The sequence below is a fragment of the Chroicocephalus ridibundus genome, chromosome 7 (assembly GCF_963924245.1).
Source record: "Chroicocephalus ridibundus chromosome 7, bChrRid1.1, whole genome shotgun sequence".
In the NCBI taxonomy this organism is placed as follows: domain Eukaryota; kingdom Metazoa; phylum Chordata; class Aves; order Charadriiformes; family Laridae; genus Chroicocephalus; species Chroicocephalus ridibundus.
Window position 1 is genome coordinate 23547397 of NC_086290.1, and position 22518 is coordinate 23569914.

At 48.7% G+C, this 22518-nt stretch overlaps 1 protein-coding gene across 1 annotated transcript in view; it reads left to right on the forward strand.

Moving 5' to 3' along the window:
* Nucleotides 1–7005: 7005 nt before the first annotated feature.
* The window catches only part of TWIST2 (twist family bHLH transcription factor 2), a 39123-nt gene continuing 23610 nt past the window's right edge, over nucleotides 7006–22518 (forward strand). Inside the window, exon 1 of the mRNA XM_063341588.1 lies at nucleotides 7006–7678. Coding sequence (XP_063197658.1) covers nucleotides 7159–7641 — 483 coding nt within the window. The 5' untranslated portion in view covers nucleotides 7006–7158 and the 3' untranslated portion in view covers nucleotides 7642–7678. The remainder of the gene's footprint in view (nucleotides 7679–22518) is intronic.

Here is a 22518-nt window from a genome sequence, read left to right on the forward strand (position 1 = left end):
AGGCATACGCAACATGATACACGGCCTCAACTATGGCTTAAACCCTGGAAGAAACGATTGGAGAATTATAGTGCTGTGAACTGAACTGCAAGATCCTGTACCTTGGTGGTTAAATTCTAGAGGTAGCCTCAATGGTTAAAACTTAGCTGGCTAAGGTTCCAGGCAATGAATCCCTCCTTGCTGTATACATATCTATCGAGTGATAGACCCAGGCAAACAAAGCTGCTTCTGGGTCTGCTTTTGCACTCATCATGCAGTTTTTCAGGCTGTTTCCGTACAGTTAGGAGACATTTCTCTGGCCACCAACAAGGAGACATGTGAGCAGTGCCACGCGTCCACCTGACATAGCCTTCAAAGTGGTTTAATTTGAGGGAAATGGGTAAAGCTGCAACATGCTTTGAGAAAAGTAACATTCTTCGGGAAAGATTATGTGGACCCACAGCAAAAACCATTTATTTCAGTAGCAGTATAATTGCCCAGGGCTTTGCTTTCCAGTACCTTGTTGCTATCTTTTCACCTGACAAAATAGTTAACTACAAGATTTAACTCTCCAGGATCCTGGTTAGCCCTCAAAAATAATGCCATGCACGAATACAAGCAACAGTACTGTGAACTTTTTCTTGGTGGGCTTTTCAGCCATGGGATTCAGAGTAACTATGGGCTTCAAGATGCGTAAAAAGAGTAAGTGCACCACAGACTCTGTGCTCAAGAAAACACCACTACAGTCAGTGGTTGGATCCAAACCAGGAGATGGACAATAGAGCATGGTGTTTGTAAAGGCAACCTGTGCCCAGCAGGAACAGTTTTCACCCCGGGATCCTCCTGACCCCTTCAGAGAGGGTTGGGGAAGGCAGCTAAGACAAGTCAGTGACAAGCCTTGAATCTGCTTTATCGGATCAGTGCCTTCCTTTACATTGTTTCTGGGGCTTCGCAGATTAGAGATGACAGCAAAGCACTGACCTGAGGCCACCAACTTCCGCAGACCTGTTCTGTGATCCACAAGAAGAGGATGTGCCATGGGGACCCAGAAAGGATGGTCTGTGGCCAGACAGGGAGTTGAGGTCAGTGTCAGTAGCGTCAGCCTGTCCAAATCCTTTCCAGACCACTGACTGCACTTGCACTGCTCAAGTCAACCAGCTTCATCTCAGGAGCAAGCCTTCAGTGGAAGCAGTCCTCCACCTGGAGACTGAGAAGCTGTAAAATAATGCTAAAAACTAGAAGACAAACTTGTTGAATGTACCTGCCTTGAAGTGTGCATTGATGTCCAAAAAATGAACAGAAGCCTGACCCTTCCCAAAAGTGTCCAGATGCTGTTGGAACAGCCAGACTGATTTTGGATTCTCCCTGATGTTGGTGTGAAGCCCTTTCTCCCCAGTTTAATGTGGCTGGAGATGAGGGAGAAAAAGGCAAGGAGAACAAAATACCTCACAGGCTTTGATTTTCCAGTTCATGAAACAATATTTTCATTTTTCCTAGCTCAGGTTCTAAGCTACAGTTACTACTGGTGCAGCCGCAGTTAATATTTCACCTTCCAAAAAGGGGAAAAAAAATCTGTCTTCCCTGTGGATTCCCAGGGAGACATTCCGCTGCAATCTGCAATTAGTGGTGGCCCTGGGTAAATGATCTATAATAGAAATGTTATTTTTGGAATCGTGGTAGGTACTACTTTTTACTCCCCCAAATGCCAGTTCTTTTTGCTTTACACTGTCATTAAAAATAGAATCCACAACTGCAACGCCACTGCCTTTTGGTTTCTTCCTACAGCAGGACATATGCTATCTTCCCAACGGTACCGACATGAGGAATTACACGGATTTCTAATCTTGCCAGTCCTCAATGATCAGACCTGAAACACTGCACCCAGCACTCAAGGGAGAACTGTGTCTGGTCTACATTATCCTTTTCCTACTGACAAGGGGGCTTGGATGACCAGGAGATGCGAACTGGTCCGCCAACAGCTTAATGCTTGAGACACAATCCAAAACCTGTTGAAGCCACCGAAGATCTCTCCTCTTTTTTCAGAGAGGGTTCAGATCAGAAATTCAAGCCTATATTTAGCATACATGTAACTTTAAACACCTGCCTATGCCCCACAGAGGTTAGTGGGACTCCGATGTACCTCTCTTCTCCAAGCCATTCTCCAGTGCATCACAGAATCTGGGGCACAGTTAGAAAATCTGTGGATTACAGTGCCTTTTCATAATCTGACTCACAGTGGTATTTTTTTTAAATTATTTGAGATTTGCATTAATCATTATTACACTGTGGACAGTTTGTCCTGGCATTGTACACTGCAAATAAAGCAGGGTCTGGAAAAATGGCCTTTGCAATTCACACCTCGCTTGGTCAAAGCTTGGATGGAGCTGCCACCTTCATAAAGGAGGTGGACAAAGGCCCTGCGGGGCTTTCTCAAGAGAAAGAGACGTCCACTTGGAAAATCTCCAAGTCCTTCTCTCTTTTCTGTAATTCTCCTGTGAAGTCTTGCCGAAAAAGACCTGTATTTCTCACCTCCACAAGCACAAAGCTGAGGAAGCCAGATGGAGCCATCAAACCATCACGGGGAGAAGCTGCCACCTTGCTCCTTGCAGGGCCGACATCGGTACACCCAGCTGCCCCAGCAATGCCTTTGCAAATCAAAAGCATGCCTTGACCTTGACTGCATTTATTGGCAGGATTAGCAAAGCAATAGGACTCACTGTCCCCAGGTCAGCCTCTGCTTTGCTTGTGTCTGCTGCTCCGAGGGGTTATAACTGAGGAAGCAGAAAGGAAGAGCGGGCACATCAGCTGGTAACAGTTCAGAAACAGATGTACATTCCTGTACAAAACTCCAAAGTTAGCGTATCCAATTACTTTGAAACCGTGCTCTGCTCCAACTGTCTTATCCCTAAAGCCTCGCTCTCCTTACCTCCTGCCTCTTATCTGCCCTACTCGCTCGCCACTCCTTTGCTTTTGATTATAAACTTGTCACTGCAGGGTCAGAGCTTTGGGAAACATCTGCCTGCCGCGTCCAGCCGCTGCTGCGGTGCAACATGAGGAACAGGGAAACAAAGCCCACAAAGCAGAAGTGCAACGCAGAACACGACTGCCTTCGCAAAGACAGCGCGTGGAAGATGCACACACCAGATCACATTTAGGGGCTGCTGCACAAAAGCATCAAGGCGTTTTCTCCTAAGTCACACCGAAAAAAATAATCAACTTAACTACACCTGGCTACAGTAGAGGCCATTCAATGTTGGATGCAATTTGCCACGGGGACGTTTCTGAAAGGAGAGATGATGCTTTTCTCTACAGCAGTAGGTAGTGAGGAGGAGGGCGGCAGTATGCACACCAGCATCTTTCTTCTTTCAGTTTGCTCCAAAGATGTGTGTCCCTGGCAGCTCCACCAAACAGAGAGGAGCTGGAAGACCAGCCTGAGCACTTCAAAATGCTACCGCCTTTACGGCCAGGACACCCAACCTTTCCCCTGAGGGAAGGGTGGCAGGAGGTGAAACTCCCGATACTCTCCTCCACAGTGCAGAGGGGCTGAAGGGTGATTTGCTGGCCAAGACCTGCCAGGGGGACAACCAGACCACAGGCTTCCTACAAAGAATAAGCACTGCCCCCAAAGCCCAGTATGTGTGCATTGTTTTCCTCTAATTTAGAAATTTTAGGAACCTGGTAATGGCAGCGAAGCAGCAGCAGCTGTATCACAGTCTATCACAGCAGACATCACATTAAACTTTCACCAAAACTAATTTTTATATCTCAGTTTTTATTACATAACCTCTCTCCCACCCTGCTGTGGTAGCAGGAAGGATGCATCCACCCCGTCCTCCTCGGCCAGCGGTACCTTCGTACCACGTGGCTCCCCCACAAACCTCTCTGACTCCCTCTTCCTTCAGGAGAGCCAGATCACATTTCACCCCGGTCTGCGCACACGTAGACCGTGCCTTTGGTCTGCTCCAAGGGAAGATATTTGCAGTATTGTCAACACCGTACTTAGCTCTGGCACTAAGTACTGCTAGGGGACTCGGCGGCCGTAAAGAGTACACACATACACAGCAGCTCTGGAGCGATGCTCGTTGGAGCCAGGCTTACAGACTTCATAATTATAACACAGCCGAGTTTCACCATAAATTTCCCCTAATGAAGCCTGCTTGATACTAAAAAGCTTTGCACATTTAGAGGTTACGCACGGCAACAGCCTCCTTGGGGAGAAATCCTGCCTTGCTTTGTCGTGCAAAAACTTTCGGGCTCGTTCTCAGAAGCCAGGCAGGGGGCTGGGGTTTTTCATTTATTTGTTTAATAGAGCCATGGCATGCGGAGCAGAGACGGGCGGCTCTGCCACGGGAGCCTTCTCCTGCTCTGCACCGTGCAGAGGCACAGCCGAGAGCTCGAGGAGCAGCAGCCGCTCCGCTGGACTAGGACTGCGCCACGTAGCCGCATCCTTTTGCCACCACAGCTCCAACATGATGCGCAGGAGCTGCATGTCTCCTGCTGCGCTTGTACAGGATGGGACCAGCAAAATGCCTGTTCCAGCTGAGAATTGGGCATTTTGAGATACATCCACCCAGTCAGCCCCCCAAACCCCTCTGTCTCCAACCCCTGGAAGGACCAAGTCCCACCCCATGGAAACACCTCACACCGCATGAAGTCAAGTCCTGCCTTCAGTAGTTGTGGCGAAGGCAAAAGGAAGATGCGGAATAAATATTAACACACATTGGCAGGGCAGGGGGAGAGGAGAGGCAGCAACGAGCATCTCCGCTCGCTCTCTCAAGCTCGGGTCTGCTCCCTTTGCTTCTGGTGCTCTCACAGACCAAAACGCGGCTCTGCTCCCTCCCCGAGCAGCCTTTTGTAGGCACCTAGAGCACCTTTGGACAGTGCACACCGGGTGCTCAGCCCGGCAGCCCAACTGCCCTCCCATGCTCCACATACCTCTGCAAATCCACGTCAGTTTGCTGCCGTAAATGTGGTGCGAGCACACGGAGGAGCCTGTTTGCTGGGAAAACTGCGCTCTTTGAAGCTGGAGAGCAGAGTTGTCCCTCCGGTCTTCAGTGGTTTCTCTTAATACTTGGAAATACAAACCAAATATCCCTTACGAGGAGTGTTTTGCCCTCCAAGGCACAGTTTCACATCGACACAACTATCAACAGCAGATTATTTCACTTACGGGACAGGCAAAGGACTGTTACTCGGGGTTCCCCAGTATAGATATCACTTGCCCCAACTCAGCTGATGGTGGTATCTGCCTTCAGATCCGCAGGGCTGGCAGGCACCATCCTTGCCCCCTCTATTCATGGACCTCCAGGTGGCAGATGCAGAGCAGCTGCCAACCCTCAGCCCCAGCCGCCAGCCCTGAGCCCTTCTGGAAACCTGGCTTTGGGGGGCAAGCGGCAGAGGCACCCGTCGTCCTATCCGACTCGCCGGGGTCTTAAATTGGATTAAAAATCTATTTGCAGTACTGCCTCGCTTTCCGACTTCTGTGCTGCACCTGAAAACCTTTCCTTTTGAAAGCAAACACAGGCTCTCCCCAGGGGCTGCCTGGGGAAGTCTTTCCACTATAAACATTACCTACCAGTAGTGGAGTCAGCCCCCGGCAAGCCAAAATTCCTTCTCCTACCAAGGAACACTTTCCAATCAAACCAGACATTATTTTTTCCATTAATGAGTGTTGATACCTACTGGAAAACTTTGCAAAGAAATCCACTCCAAACTAATTCTTCTGATACAACATCTACATTTTACCAGTTCCTTTTCTCTTATTTATTTTTATTATTATTGTTTTATTTTATTTTCCTGCTCCGTATTGAAAACATAATCTTTGCTGCTCAGGAATGCGTCTGTTCCTGCAATTTGGGCTGTAACTAAAATCAGAGGTCCAAATCTGATTTCGCTCTGCCTTAGCTCCAAGGAAGCAAGCAGAGTTTTCCCACATTTTCCCTGGTGTGATGGAGAGGAAAAATAGATCCATCATCTTCTGTTTGATACATCAGAAACCCTGGAGCTGGGTTTCATGCGCTGGGGTACCACTGTTTCAACAGCAGGATATTCTGGAGGAAAAGAGGTCCTCCTGCCTACCTTGGCTCTCGCTTCCCCAAAAAGTACTATTTAGTATTTGACGGGGGTGGGGGAAATGGGGGAGAAAAATGGTGGGCAGATGGTCTGCGTGGCCAGCATGTCCTCTCCGGGATGCTCTCCATGGGAGTTTCTACGAACTATTCGCTGCTTTCCAGATGCCCCATGTTTGGGGCTCCACTGGGTTATAGTCCAGCAGGGTCTTTCCATGTCCCCCACAAGTCGGGGGCTTGAAGGGGCTTCCCCCGGCTGCACCCAAACCTCCAGCCTTCCCACAGCTCGGCACGCCTCAGGGGACTTCTGTCCCCCGCAAGGTCACCCTGTGGGACCAGGAGGGTCCTGCAGGGCAGGGGGTCTGGGGAGCAGGGTGCTGTGAGGGGCGGCTTGCGAAGGGGCAGCAGGGGGTTTTTACAAGATCCCCAGCACGGGGGAAGTGCAAAATCAGGCACTATTTTGCCAAAACAGGGCACTTCTTGGGCGTGCAAGAGCTGCACCCCAATTTGAGGTGGTGCCGCAGCCCAGCCGTACAGCTGGGAGCAGGACCCTCGGCGGTGGGGACACAGCCCCGCACCCCAAAATACCCTCATGGGGGGAGTTTACCCTGGAGGGATGCTGCAAATTCAGCATCCGGGGGTGGCGGCAGGGGGGTGGGGGGTGGTCACCAGCTATCTTTTATTTGAGGTGCATTCCCAAGATTTTAGTTAAGTGTAACATAAAACTGTGAAAGTTTAGCAGGGGAAAAGCTTTCCTCCCACTGACCTGGCCGGCCAATCAGAAGGGAGCCCCGCACCTCCCTCACTTCTGACAACTATTTAGCAACCGAGCTCAGCTAAAGTTTCCAAAAAGTTAGAATAACTTCCTCTCTCCGAGACCTCAATTTTTTGCACAACCCCGGGTCCTTGAAATAAGAGCCCTTCAAGCAACCTGGAAAACGTTTGGTCAGCAAAAAAAAAAAAAAAAGAAAAAAAGAGAAAAAAAAAAAAAGCCCTCCTGTTTTTCCAAAGGATCTGTCTCAGGAATTTAAAGCATATTTAAGACACACACACACTCACATAACATAAGGAGGGGGGGAAAGTCTCTTCCCCTCCCCTTCTTGCCGAAAGCATGGAAGAAAGCTCCAGTTCTCCTGTTTCCCCTGTGGATAGCTTGGGGACCAGTGAAGAGGAGCTGGAAAGGCAGCCAAAGAGATTTGGCAGGAAGAGAAGATACAGTAAGAAGTCCAGCGAAGATGGCAGCCCCAACCCAGGGAAGAGGGGGAAAAAGTCCAGTCCCAGCTCCCAATCTTATGAAGAACTGCAGAGCCAGAGGATCCTGGCCAATGTCAGAGAGAGGCAGAGGACTCAGTCGCTCAATGAAGCTTTTGCCGCCTTGAGGAAAATCATCCCCACTTTGCCCTCTGACAAACTCAGTAAAATCCAGACCCTCAAGCTGGCAGCACGGTATATAGACTTCCTCTACCAGGTGCTACAGAGCGACGAGATGGACAGTAAGATGACAAGCTGCAGTTATGTTGCTCACGAGAGGCTGAGTTACGCCTTCTCCGTATGGAGGATGGAGGGAGCGTGGTCCATGTCGGCCTCCCACTAGCCACCGCCTGGGCCGGGCAAGCCCAGCTGCCGAAGAGGTAGGTACCGATTTCTCTTCTCCCGGATGGTGCTCCGCTTTTCTCCTGTTCCGGCTGCAGGATGGGGCACCCACAGCTCCCTTCAGGAGCCCAGCTTTGCCGCGGGGCTTGGTCCTGCCCTGGGAGAAGTGGCACGGCTTGGTGGGGCGCGGGGATGCTGCTGGGCAAGGGGTTTGGGGAGACCGAACCGGAGGTGAGATGGGCAGCGTCTGGCCCCCTCTCGCTCCCCCACGCCTGGGAAAATTAAAATAAGAAAAAAAAAACAACTTCCAGACAGGCGAAAAAGAGATACGCCCCATTTTTGGAAAAAAAATAATAAATATCGGCATGTTTCCACTCTGTGGGGATGGGGGAGCCAAGAGAGGACCGGCATCGAGGGCTGGCTGATGAGGGACAGGGGGGAAACCATCGCTGCATGAGATTTGCCAGAAAGCGCTGCTTTGGGGAAGGGTTTTGAGAGAGGAAAAGGCGATCAGTACAACAGGCTGACAAGGGGATCTGAAACAGCTGCTGCCCCGCTCCACGGGTGCCTGCGCCCAAAAAACCCGGTGTCCAGCCAGCGGTCCCGGGGTGGCTGCGTCCTCTCCCGGCAGGGGGGACGACCAGAGGTTTCGCAGGACGCAAGCGGGGTTCGGCAATGAGTTTGCCCCAGGTTGCGTTTCTCTTAGAAGAAACCAGCAGCAGATGTCGGCTGCAACCCCGGGCTGTGCCCCTTCCCCCTCACACAATAAAAAGCAAACAAAGATAGAAGAAACTTTGCCAAATTTTCCTATTTGTTTGGTTTCCCTTCCCCAAAGTGCTGGTAGAGCAAAGGCTGGTGTTAGATGTAGTTGTTTCTTATTTACTCTCATCGCTAAACCCTTCCTCACCGTTTTCCATTAGCGGAAAACTACTTCCTCTTAAGTAGCCTTTGTAATATTCAGGGAGGGAGGAATAAACAGTAAGAAAGGAGAAAAGAAATAACACCCTCATCTCAAGCTAATTAAGCAAGAGCAGCTCTGCGTTGTGTCAGCCAGAGTTTGCGTACGGCCAGTCGCTCTCTGGGGCTCGGTACATAAAGCAGAGCCCGCGAACCCATTTCGTCCGGCAAACATTCGAAAGGGAAATTGCCCCCCCCTCCTTAGAACGTTGCGCGTGATGTAAAATGAAATAATTTCATCACAAGGGGAATCGGCTCCTGAAAGATGAAAAGAGGGTTTATCCCAACCCATTGGCCAGGCTTTTTTAAAGAAGCAAATCCATCTTTTTTTTAGCAGCAATAAATGGCTCATTTAAAAAAAAAAAAACACACACCTTGATGCAACTACAGCACTTTCTTTGAAAAGTCAAAAAGTGTTCAACCAGGGCTTACTAGTGGTGTAAAATGCAGCCTTAAAACCATTTTAGAGACCACTTCAAGTAAACGTTTTACTCGTGTCCTGAAACAATTTGCATTTTGGGGCTGCAATTAGGGTTTCCACATGCTCTTCTAGGGAGACCCCCGAAATGTTAGGCTGCTCAAAAATTGGTTTCTCTACCCATTGCACAAGCTGCCTGTTGTTCAGTTTTGTTTAAATAGGTAACGCTGCTGTCGTGGGTTTTATGGCTGTTGCTGGTGTTACTATTTTTTGCATGCTGTGCCCCAATTTCAACTGCAAAAAGCCAAAGTTGAGCTGCTTTTCAAAAAGGATAAACCCTCTGTTTATAAAACTGTGTGCCTTTTTCCATGCTAATCTGGCGAAAAATGCTGCAGCGAATAGATTGAAAAATAAAAAAAAAACACAACCCAAAACCCACACACAAAACCCCAGGCTTCTTGTCAAAACAGATGTAAAATGTCCCAAACACATATTTCTTCAGCAGTTTAGATTGGCTGAATAGTAAAGTGCCGGGACGGAACAATGCATTTATTCTGTTGTTTCCCAAATGATGTCCTGCCATTAGCCAACGATGGTTTTAAAACTGTTATCTAACATACAACCATTCCTCTCTATCACACAGTAATTTAGCAACAAAACCTCCTTTTTTTAACCATATTTTAAAATCACTAGTATTTGAGTTATTATTAGCATTGCTCCAATGGGGTGGATTTTAAATGTAGATGCTCCGATTGTCCCTACCTAAAAGAAATTGCGAGCGACATTTCGGGCTGTGCAAAAAAACCCGTGATGCAGAGCTAAACCTTGATGCGTTTTCGGTTTGCTTTGGAATGAATCGGTATTTGGTGTCTTTGCCATAACCTGATTTTCAGCTCGGCGGTTAGAGGTGGCTTTTTGCTCTGCGTTTGCGTCCCCTGTGGAGGAAGGTCGCCTTTCCCCAGGCCCCTGGGCTTTCCCCACTCTTCTCTCCTTTTTGTGCCTGTGTGTATACGCACACGCGTGCGGTTGAACTGTTGAAAACGTTGTTGACAAATGGCCTGGTGTGGTGCAGCGCGGTGTCAAATTCTATCGTTTATGGCGACAAAAATTACGTCTGCCAGAAAAAAAAAAAAATAATAAAAGTTACGACAAGATCCTCGAGAAACCCTCTAAAATGGGCAAACTTAGCTGGGTGGTGTGTCACGGACTTCTGAATGGGTCTGGCCCAGACAGAGAAGTTTTTACGCAGAACAGGGGAGCAGCCTGTGAAGTCTTGATGGCAAAAGAAACCCTTGAGAAATAGCTACCTGAATTTGGGATGGGCTCCTGTCTTTCCTAGGGAGTAGGGAGCAAACGTTGGGTGAGCACAAAGAGATGATCTCCGTTTGGGCTGGATTGCCGTGGCCATCCTCCCTTTCCCCTGGGTTTTGGGGAGAGATAGGCAAGGAAAGGTTTTCTCCTGGTAGGAGCGGTCGTTCCCCTTTGTCTGCAAAAAAAATCAGAGGAGCTTTTTGATTAGAAAATCAGAGCCTTGGGAACTGGTAAAATGCCACCTGGCCTTTGTGAACGCCAGCAGGTCACTGCTGCTCGCTCCTCTGGCCACGAGAGGTTTTCCTGTTCTGCTCCGTGTAATTACAGACAACTGACTCCTGTAGTTTCAAGGGAAGCAGCCGCAGCTTTGCGCTTCGATTAGCATGATCGGATGTTTCAGCAGGCATGTATGTGAAGCGAAGCCTTCCTTCCTCAAATCTCCCCACCCTCATCACCAGCACCTGTGCCCCATCCCCTTGCAGCCACCTATCTCTTTTTCCTTTGACGCGTTCAAGATGCTCTAAACTGCAAAAAATCCAGGAGAAAGGATAATATGTTTCCTGTTATTCCCTTTAGTAAGAAAAATACTGTCCAACTGAGATGTCAGGAGCATCAGCAAAGGACGATGTAGCCCTAAACATTGTCCTAGTAAGACTAGTCTACCCCCTTCTTCCCATTCACCGCGGCAGGGCTTGGGATGAGCCGTTCGCCTTCCCTGGGCTGGCGCTAACACCTTTCCGATCTCTTTTGTGCTGGGTACATATGCACGTGGTACGCAGCACTCTTATGATTGCCCCTTCAGACTTCCAGGGCTGTTTCCAGTATAAAAAGCCAGCATCCTATTTCATTTTGTCCTTAAAGAAGCAAACAGATGTTATCTCTGCTGGCCCTGGGAACAACCTAATTCTATAGTTTATGAGAGCAGTACGGTTAACTGGGGGTGTTGTGACACTGGAACTAAGCCCTTTTTGTCCCAAAAGCCCTATTTTTTTATACGCATCCTTAGAAAAATGTAAATAAGTTTCCTTGACAGGAAGGATTGTAAAGTTTGGTATTTACATTAATAGGCTTGTAGCAGGGGATTTTCATCTCAGTGCGTTTAAAAGCCCAGCAAAATGCAGTTTGGATCTTCTGTTTACGTTCGTGTCTTGTCTTGGGAAAGAATAAATCTGTTACACAGTGGACACCAAATACGTTGCAGTCAGCCAGAAAACACTCAGGCTCAGAGACCTTTGAGAGAGAGGGTACGAGGAGAACGCTTTGGAGAACGAGACACGCAAAAGACAAATCCGCCATGGGCTAGGTGTATATAAACTAATTACCGATCATAAAGAGTTAGAAGGCACACGCGTGGTGGAGGGAAAACATTGGATCAAAAATGAAGGACCGCTTAGAAGAGCGGCAAAAGCATGTTATTACTTAATCCGTCGGGCCCAGGGCTGTGGTAAAAGCTCTATCGGGAGAGACGTGCTATGAAGGGTCATTAAGGGACTAGTCAAGGCATACATTTCAGCTAAATAGACCTAATTTGTCTCCAAATTAGTCATCCTCACACTGATCGTCTGTACAGAGTAGCTCTAATTTTAAAAGCATACAAAACATCCTCATTAAAACAAAGGGGAAGATTGTAATGCTTCTCCTTTGCAACCTCCCTTCACATTCCTTCCTTCAGTGCTTTTTGGGGCATATTTCATAGAGTTATAGGTAGTGGTGATAAATTAGCCTTGGAGATCACAGCAGCCTCTTACAGAGCCAGGACAGATCCTGTAACCACCGCTGAAATCTCTTTTGGGGACATTTCTTGTCACTCTTTCCCCCTAGCAGTATAATTATTTTTATAGCTATAGCTCTGAGAATCATTTCCATGTGGTTCAGCACGACTTTGAAATCTCCAGGCCTGAAATCTCCAGAATTTATGTCTTGCTGTAGAGCCGTAGGAACAGTTTGATGAGGCCATGAACATGTAAGGGAACGCCACCACAACCCCAAGCACAAAGCGAGCGCGACGTGGAATCAGGGAATTACAGCTGCTGGTCGGGGAAAGCACACGTTTTGGGCAGCTTCCCCCTTCCTTCCTGCTATCCCCCCCCCCCTCCATGGCTTCACAGAAGATTAGGAAGGGGGGGAAAAAAAATCTGATTAAAAGAAAGTGCTGTGCCATGAAAAACAAGCTGGGCCAGATCCTCGGCTGGCTCCGAGCAACCTTGTTGCTCCTTGCTAGCTGATGATCCCATCAGACATCTCAGTGGGTTGCTCTAAGTGACTTGGAGAGTGCTGTACACCATCGCTTATGATTTACTTTTAGGCAAATTTGGAAGTGAGGAAAAACAAGAAGTCCTCCAGCTGGATACTAGCAGCCTCGTGCTAATTAATGATTAGTTCCCAAGAATTAAAACAGTAGAAATATTTTCCAGGGGGAAAAAAAAATAAATAAAATCAAACTCTAGGCACCCCAGCATTTAATTAGATTTGTAGTTGTAGAAGATGACCACTCAGCAACAACAACTAATCATACATAAATAACGAATTAACTCAGCCAACCAATAAATCAAAGCAAGGCAGCCCTTACCCTCATACCCGTTTCTTTAACCGCTTCCGTGCCGGAGCCAGCCGACGGCAGCCGGTCCACCCTGCCCGTACCAGGGCACAGCAACTGTGCCAGAGGGGCCGGCTTTTGCAATGCCCTTGTCCTTCTCCCAGCAAGGGGAGCCAGTTAAGCAGCAAAAAGGCTCTTCTCCAGCAAACACCCCCTCAACTGGGCTCTTTGTTAGGCTCTGCTCAACCTCCCTGGCACTGCTGGAGCTTGTGTTTTCTGTGCACACATACGGATGGGCAAGCAAGGTGGGGATTTGGGCTCTGGTAGCTCTTCGGGATGTGCTTCTCTGTCTGCGTTAAAGCAGGTCTTTCTTTGGGGGGTTGACTAGTGAAAACAGAGGATCTGTCTTTGAAGTTTTTCCATGATCTGTCACCCTTAGAGTCCAAGGCTTTCAGCGTTTAGCAGTAAGGAGGATTTTCCCTTGGGAAGGGAAAAAAATAAGTCAGCCTTTCTCCTCCAAAAATGAGCCATCACATCATGGGAAGGAGCGTCAGGAACCTGGAGACAGGAAGACCTTGCTGGAGGAGGGTGCAAACAGGACAGGGAGGCTTTTGGTACTGCTCCCATGAAAATGTGAAATAAGCAACAACCCCAGTTGCCGGGGTCTCCCCAGGAAGGGGGCAGCCAGGCACCCCCGACCTCTCCCAGGGGCTTCGTTTGTGAGCCTTCATGTAATATGGGATTTATTATTATTTTTTTCGGCTTCGGCATTGCAAAAAGGGATGGGAGTTAGGCAGTGGCGCACAGCTTGCTAAAGTGCTCAGACATCAAAAAGAAAATAACCCTTGTGCCTTGCACTGTACGGCGAGCTAGAAGCGAGATACAGTCCCTCCTCTTCCTCCCGTCTTCTCCTCTCCATCTTTTGGCCACAGCTTGGAAAACAGAAAAGGGGGGGCGGGGGGGAGAAGATACAGATGTCTACTGGTTCAGCTTGATATATATTTACTGGAAGAGTTCCAGTAAGCCTGCACTAGCTTTAATTGAATTCCTAATAAGATAGTTTTGCCTTGTTAACTGCCACCCCCGAGAAGAAGTTTTACCATTTCCTTAAGAGATATTAGACCTGCCAAATGCATGCTTTAAAATGTATGAATCAGGTTTCGGATTGATTTAGCCACCAAAAATCCTCGTGCAGTAGTTTATGTGATTATGCCTTCAATATAAGCTGCTTGGTCCACCTTTAAAATTCATATGTTTGTGCTTAAATGTAAATAAACCTAATTGCTCAGCAGAGAGAGATGTGGGGGGATCGCGGCTGTACTGAGGCTCCTGTTAAAAAAAAAAATATCAGCTGATCCACCCTGAAAAAATCAGTAGGGTGGGATGGAGTAAGGGAGAGGCTTTCATGCAGAAAGCAGCATTTTGCATGACCGGGGCATTCCCCGACACATCCACATCCAGTGTCCCCAACACCAAACTCCTTAATAAAAATAATCTGCCAGAAGGATCTCACACAGCCACAAACATGCACGTTTACAACTGACCCTTATGGCATGTTTCATGTGCACCGCGATGAAATCTTGCTGTGTAATATGGCTCGTTAGAAGAAATTCCTGGCCGGGAGGGGAAGCTCAGAAAATCACGGGGATGTTAAATAAAAAAAACCCAACAAAAATAAGGACAGATTCGGTAGAAAGGCAAACAGGCATACCCTTTCCAGTACAAAATTTTCCATTGGTAACAGGGGGGTTTATCTTTAGTTAAGAAAAAGAAAAGACTTCAATCCCTCTGCAGAAAGCATGCCTGGGGAGCACCACGGCACCCGCAGTACCCCAGGGATGCTGTTGGGAAGATGCTGCAGCGCAAAAAAACACACCCTGAATGCGATCAGGACAGAAAAGCAACAAAACGGTGCTTCATTGTCAAAAGGAAAGTGGTGGAATACAGAGGACCAGCAACAATCAGTGTTTGGTTGCTGGTCCCCTGCATTTCGCCACTTCCCTTTCAACTTCTAAACAGCCCTGTCCCACTGCTCCCCCTGTGTGCCTCTGCCAAGGACCACATACATATATATATATATAAAAGCACTTAAATAAGTGCTGCCCATTTAAGAAAAAGCTGTAAGCTCTTCAGAGGAAAGCCGCCGGGGGAAAGCAGTGCTGCTGGCTGAGTTGCACATGAGGCAGGGCCCAGGAGGAGCCCCAGCATCGGTGGGTGCTCGACGATGCCGCCCACCCCGAGCGCGGGGGCAGAGCGGGGTGTCGTCTTCCCCAGGAGCACGTCGATAGATGCGAGTGATACCCCCTCACACCGGCATTGCTACGGGCACAGCAGGGCTCCCAGAGGAAAAGCATCCAAGTCAGATGGGGGAAAAAACGGCTTTTCGGCGTGTCAAAACTGAGCGCCTGTCTCCTTGTCCGTCTTGCATGCTTCCCACCAGGGTGCCCAGCGCCACCTCCGTGCCACGTACACAGCAAATTGCATCCCACAGGCGTCCCTTACCAATTCTTGTGAGCTTAAGTCTTTCATCCCCCCCAAAAGGCACAGGCAAGCTCGCCCGGCAGGCTGCGGCACGCCAGACATTGGTGGGTGCCACAGCGTGGGGTGGGCGGCTGGGATTGAGCCCGTGCAAGAGCAGCCGCGTGGAACCAGAGGGTTTTTGGCTACGGCAGTGCCTCTGGGGCTACCAGGGAATTGCCACCATGGAAACTTCCCAGTAAGGTACCGGCGCATAAAGCTACATGATAAAAGCAGGCCAGATAAGATACTATTGTCTTTAAAAAAAAATAAAAAAAAAAAATCTATGCATACAACATATTAACGTGTATTTTTACACATTAGATAAGATGGCTATTCCACAACCGTTAAAGAAATTTATTATTTTGCCTGAGGAGCTCAGGAAATTTCTAATATCACCAAGACCTTTTTGCTGCCTCCAATTGCAAGCGCGACACTTCAGGCACGACCCTGCCATCTCCGCGTTCAAAGCTCTCTTCCAGCTCGGTGGGGTCTGATGCGCTGAACCACCAGACATTTTGCAAGAGGTTTTTCATCCGTTGCCACGAGAAGGGCTGTTTAATAGGTTCCCGTTATTATTAGCACTAAATAATCTCCCTTTTGTACCACGCGGGTCTGAAGCGTTGGCTGTTGGAGGGGAGCTGGAACATGACCGAGTGTCTGCTTTCTCACCACCTTCCCCGTAGAGAAGGGGCGAGCTCGCACTTGGGTTTTGCTGCAGGGGGGTGGTTCAGAGCACCAGGTTTCGAACTGTTCAAGCCACAGTTTGTGCCCCAAGAGCAAGGGAGATCAGGACATCCTTTTCCAGCGATCCCTTCAGAAACGTTGAACACACACAACTTAGCGCTCAATATTCCTTGCGGTAACTTAGTGCAGGCAAAGGAGTAGCTCGCCACACTTTTACGTGTTCATGCCAGGGAAATTAGTGGAGGAGAGTGCCATAAAAAGGCCCGATCAGCCCAAAATATAATTACAGGTACGCCTGGGCAATAAATGCCATGAGCCCAGAAGGACGGGGGTACCGGGTAGCATTTTCAGCCGCAAATTGGGAGCTCAAAATACACCAATTTTTTAATAGAGACTGAGTTAATCTAAAAATTTTACTTGTAAGCACTGTTATTTTGTAAATCAGGCCATACTTTCACTCTTGGTGGGTGGCAAAAAGTTAAGATATTTTTTTTTTAAGTGGTTGAGGAGCCAAAGGGAAACGGACGTGGCTTTGAAAATTCCAGTTATTTCTTAGTTGTGAATTATGTCAGAATGAAAGAGAAATACCTGGCTTGAAAAGCGACAGTCTTCAAATACATTTCCCTTTTCTTGATACTGGTTTATTGTTCTCAAATATATCATTATTGGCCCATTTTCTGCTGCAATTAAAAAGGTTTTTTTTATAAGTACCACATAACAGCTGAGCAGGTATGCATACAAGTCCCAAGTACGTTTGGGATCTGCCCACTCATCCCTGCTCCTACAGAAAATAAACCTCCTGTTTTTAGCACATTTGGTGCTATTTTCAAGACACCATAATTTCACCAGCCGTGCAAATCAGTTGTGATGTACTTTTGTTCCCCAGCGTGATTCCTTCTTAGTTTTTTTTTATTTAAATGCTAGTACACGAGTTCTCGCACAGCTCTAGCTACATTTGCATTATTTTAAAATACAAAACCGTCTTTCTAGGTAGGAAATCCATGGGCTCCCCCCCCGAACTACTCATCTACTGCACTGAGCAGTCCGCCCTTCAGCTCTTCCTTATTTCACGTACGTGCTTGAGCCACACACACAGCCAAAATATTTCAAAACGAGGGGCTTTTCGGTTGTTTCTGCCATGCCACACCAGCAGACCCAGCCTGACTAAGAAGTTTGGAGAAGCCCAGGGGAGTGATTCCATGCAAGCTTTCCCGTTGCGTGCAAACCCAGAGCTCACTCGTGCAAGCTGCAGTACCCTATGCCAGTCAACCTTGCTACAAGCCTGTCTTAACATTGCCTCTTCAAGAGGTCCAAACTGCACCCTTCCCATGTAAAGGCTGTTTGCCCATGCTGTTGGCACAGGTGACTTGTCCCTTGGGGCTGGCAGGAGCCAGCACAGACGAGCTATAGGGACCATACAGTCCTTTTCATGGGACATGGCCAGAATAGCCCAAATGTGCTTTGGGAGGCAAGGGCCAATGCTGCCATGGTGGGTGCAAAGGGGGGAGAGGAGGAGAGGAAAGCTTCCCGGACCTCCTGCAGGGAGCCCAGGCCAGGATTCTATGCCTAAAGCTTTGCAGGGGATTTGATTTCTGGGACCATTTGGGGCACTGGTGAGTTTTGAGTTGCTCCTTTGTGCTTTGTGGGTGCAAACATGGCCGGCGAGGCACCTGCAGCTCCTTTGCCGTGGCATGATCAAGGAGGCAACTCAGGAAAGATGTTGGCCCAGTGGTGCAAAACACAGCAGGACTTTCACCCCCACCACGTAAGCTTGCCATTTCCAGCTGGTTCACTTCTTGCAGGCGTGCATGTGAGCTGGCCGTGCCATGGGGATGCCCACACCAGGAAACACAAACTAGCCCCGAGTACAGCTCCAGCCCGAGTCTTCAGCGTTTTGCAGACACTGCTGGGACCCCAGCCTTTAACCCTGGTACTGCCCCCCCACCCCCAGCATCTCACAGCAGGGCAGGAGCCCACGAATTTGGGCTCTCCACCCCCTGGCTGCCAACATCCCACCACCACGCAGGGATGTAGCACCACCAGGTTTTACCCCGGCAGGTCCAGGAGGCATCAGATGAGGCTGAGAGGCAGATGAGGCTGTTCCTCCCATTTTCATTTTCTGAGGAAACCAAGAAATTTTTTTAAAAAAGAAAAACAGCATTTGGCAGTAAGTAGAGGGCGGGGATCCCTGCCAAGGCCTGGACAGCTGTACCTTCTTCACTAGCAAGTTGTGTGATCAGCAAGGGCTGTGCTGAAAGCCAAGAGGAGTTACCATAGCTGCCACATTGCATTTTGCTGATCCTCCCTCTGGGAGACACCTTAAAGAAACAAACCCACCCTAACAGCTACGCCAGCACTCGCACTCTGCCGCGCATCAGAGGAAAACTATGGGTGACCTCTCAGGGTTCGCGTTGATTCCCCGCCTCCCCCCTGCCCCGGCTTTCCCCAAACTCCAGTGTTTCTGATCCAAGATGAGGGGACAGGGAGGAAGACAGTAGTTTATACCAAAAAAAAAAAACCCTGTTTTTCCACTTTCTGTAGCTTCACTTGCGTACAAAAAGGCCGCCTGTCCCTCCCATTCACGGCCCCAGCAGCACTCCTGTGGCTGGACCTTCCCGACAGCTTGAAATAACCCAGGAAATTGTGCAAAAGCCCCGGTGGGCACGCTCCCGCCCGGCTGAAGGCACGCACAGCTCTGCCGCCAGCACCGACCCACCCCAGCCCGTGTCTTTGCATTGCAAATCTTGAAGCTTTTTGCCTGGCAAGGGTCTTAAAAATAGCAGAAGGGAAGGGAGGGAGGGAGGTGTAACGAGCATGGACAAGCTTCGAGGAGGACCGATGGGCTGTGCGTGGCTCACAGCAGATACCCACTGGGACCATTCCTGCCAGTCCAGAGCAATGGCTGAGCGAAACATACGCTCCCCTTCCAGCAGAGCGGGTAACAAAATGAAAGGCTTTCAGATTTCTTTTTAAATAGAAAATCATGCTTGCTTTTCTTGAGGAGGAAAAAAGCAAGAGACCTGTTTCCAGGTGTTATCCCTGCTCTATGTGTCCCCCTACATGACAGCCAGGCTTCAAGATTTATTTTTAAGCTCAGTGAAACAACCTTCTGATCTCCAAAGCCTGCTTTCACGTAGCCTGCTGTGTATATTCTTGTTTTCATTATAAAGCTCATTTTCCTTGAAAACATCTCCAAAGGATACTTTGAAGGAGCTGTGCTTGCTCCAAAGCCATGCTGAGGTACCCAGTCCTGAAACCGTTGGTCAAGCATCTCAATGATGCGCAAACATATTCAGCTGCCCTCCCTATCCTAGCAGCCCCATAATTAGCAGTTCCCCAGGCTCAGAGAGATCCTTTTGATGAAAAAGGTGGAAAGTCACAGGAGCACAGAACAACTTGCTCCTGGGCTCTTGCTGACTCAGCATCTGCTGGCACTAGAGGGCAGGATACACTCTATTAAAGAGTAATGTGGCTTTGAGGTTGTATCCAAGGGGCACATCTCACGTATGTTTAACAGGGAGCATGTGGCATGTCTGGGAGCAGCCAGGAGCCGCCTCACTGCACAAAGCAAGGAGGACTCGAATTTTGCACCAAGCGCATCCCACAGCAGTGATCACCAGGACAACGGTCTCCCCAGTTATTTAATTTAGGGTCAGAACACCAAATGGCATCAGAGGCGCTTCCGCCACATCGCAGTCACAGCCGCCTGCTGCTTTGCCAGCCACGAAATTCAAGGTGAAGCATTTTGCCTGGCAAGGGGGATGCTCCGAGTGGTATTTGCTGATACTGTGCAGCAGTTTCTGACCAAAAGCATTTGTCGGATCTGTGCAGCAGGCACAGCCAAGCTACCCTGCAAGTGCTGGAGCTCAGATTCTTGGAAGTAACATTTTTCATGCGCATCAACCAGCTGACACTCAAGGCAGTTGTCAACATGCCCTTTCTATATAGAAAAACTGCTTGTTTTTTTTTTTTTTTTAAGTCTCATTGCTTTCTCTGGTGTGTTTTTCAACATATGTGATTAAAGCTGTTCTGTCCTCATCTTAATAGGAGATTTTAGATTAGCTCCAAAGAAAACAAGTACAGGTTTACTCCATTACTTGATCGACAGCCACTTCAACAAACAACCAAAATTTTAAAAGATTACTCCACGCGGGTCATGCAGCGCAACCCTTTCATTATTGAAAACCTCATAGAATTGGCAGGCTGCAAGAGCAAGGTAATTTGTGGTCTGAACACAAGAGAAATCTCTCCCAAGCCTCCCAGTCCTCCTTGCAGGGAGGCCCTAATCCTGCAACCACGGCACACCACCCTGCAGCACGGTGGATGCAGACACCCTGTACACGACTGCAGAAAATCCTGTGGGCTTACAGTCCAGCAGCAGCAGGTTGCACCCCGAATAAGCAATATTTTTTTTTTTTTGACCTCACGACTTGTAATATGCCACAGCAACCCAATGGATGAGGTTGTACCAGTGTGACAAAGCCCTACCGGGATGCAGACGGTTCCTACCAGCAGCTCAGCAAATAGGATGCGACAAGCATCACTCCCAGCTGCTGGTACCCACAGGTCTGCCAGAAAGCACCTACCCTTCACCGAGGGATGTAAATATTGAGGAATACGCTAACAAGCTGTGCCATGCTGAGTTGCTGTACCCCCAGGGCTCTGTGCACTGCAGCACTTCGGCATGGAGCTAGACCCAGCTGCGTTGCAGCAGAGACACTCTGCCCAGCAGCCCCTGCTCAAAAGCTGTATTTCAAGCTGACGCCTGAAAATAACACAGGAGAGCTTTCAGGACTATCACAGAATCTGTTGGGTTGGAAGGGGCCTTTAAAGGTCATCTAGTCCAACCCCCCTGCAGTAAGCAGGGACATCTTCAACTAGACCAGGTTGCTCAGAGCCTCATCCAGCCTGGTCTTGAATGTCTCCAGGGATGGGGCCTCCACCACCTCTCTGGGCAACCTGTGCCAGTGTCTCACCACCCTCATTGTAAAGAACTTCTTCGTAATGTCTGATCTAAACCTACCCTGCTCTAGTTTAAAACCATTGCCCCTCGGCCTGTCACTACATGCCCTTGTAAACTATAAATCAAGATACCAGGTTAGGGAGATGAGAGGGACACAAAACCCAAAATATGTCTGTTCCATAAATTTCTTAGAAGACAATCACCAAGAGCTGCTGAATGGAAGAAACGCGGGGTTTTGGTTGCAGCTGGGGAGTGAAGACGTCTCATCTCTGCTTTGCTGCTAGGGAGAAAGGAGAGGTCTGTAACCATACACACTTGGCTGTTAGGAAACAGGGTGTTTTGCAAGACAGCAAGGTAGGAGACTTTGCAGAGATGATGGTTGATGAAGGAGCCCCCATACTTGCTCCTGTCTGCTCTGTCCATCCCCAGCCCGTTTTGCACTGCTGCTTTTGGCACAGCTGTGCCCCAGGTGCCATGGGATGCTGGGGCTGGCTCTGCTCTGGACTCCTAGCTGAAGTCCCTTTTTGGGGCAGTTTATACCAAAGCTTCCAGGCTAACTGTAAGGAGAGCAGCTCTTTCCTTACCACGTGCCGTTTGACGTGATGGGGCCGGAAGGCTTTGCTCTTCTTGCACCAGTAGCCTACCCTGGGGACGCCCATCTACACTGTGCCCCAAATGAAGGGGCCATGCTGAACCTACTCCTGGTTCAGACCCAACTTGCCCATGCAATTTTGGTTGATGGATGGTGCCTCAGTCGCCCCTGTGAAAAGCAAACGCTAATAATACTTTTTTTTTTTTTTTTGAGCGCCTGTTTCCTGCCCACCTTGTAACCTCCCCACAAGGCAGGACCTTCCTACCAACACGTAGGGATGGGATCCCCATGCAGCCAGACTGACTTTTCTCTTCCAGCCAGCTCATCCTCCTTGCTGGTTGTCTGCCCCCCCCGACCCCAGCGCAGAACATTCTCTCGATACCCTGTATTTTTAGGTGCTTTTTGCATCCCAGAGGGATCTGACCACTGCCAAATGGAAACTGGCTCTGCACTGGGGCCAGGCTGAGCAGCCTATCTATGGCAATTTATATGCATTTCACAGCTTCTCATTTCAGTGATCTAAATTGCAGATGTGCGCTTCAGATTTGGAGGGAGACAAAACGGAAGGAAAAAGGTTAAGCAGCTCTGTGAGTCATTCCAATACACGACCTACTGTTGATTTAGAAACCTACCTCAGCAGTAAATACAGAAGAAAGTCCTCCAAACTGTTTAACCTTTTGTATTCTGGCCAGCAAAACAAATAAATGAGAGCAAAACACCCCTCCAGAGTCAGAAAAGCAACAAATCTGGAAAACCCCGCAGTGGGGTTAGTACCAAGAAAAAAAGTGACCCAAAACAAGTGACCTAAAGTCGAGGGAAAAAAAAAGAAACAAACCAAAAAAAGCAGCAGACATGAAAGGCGAAGAGGCACACACACACATTAGCGGAGCAGATAAC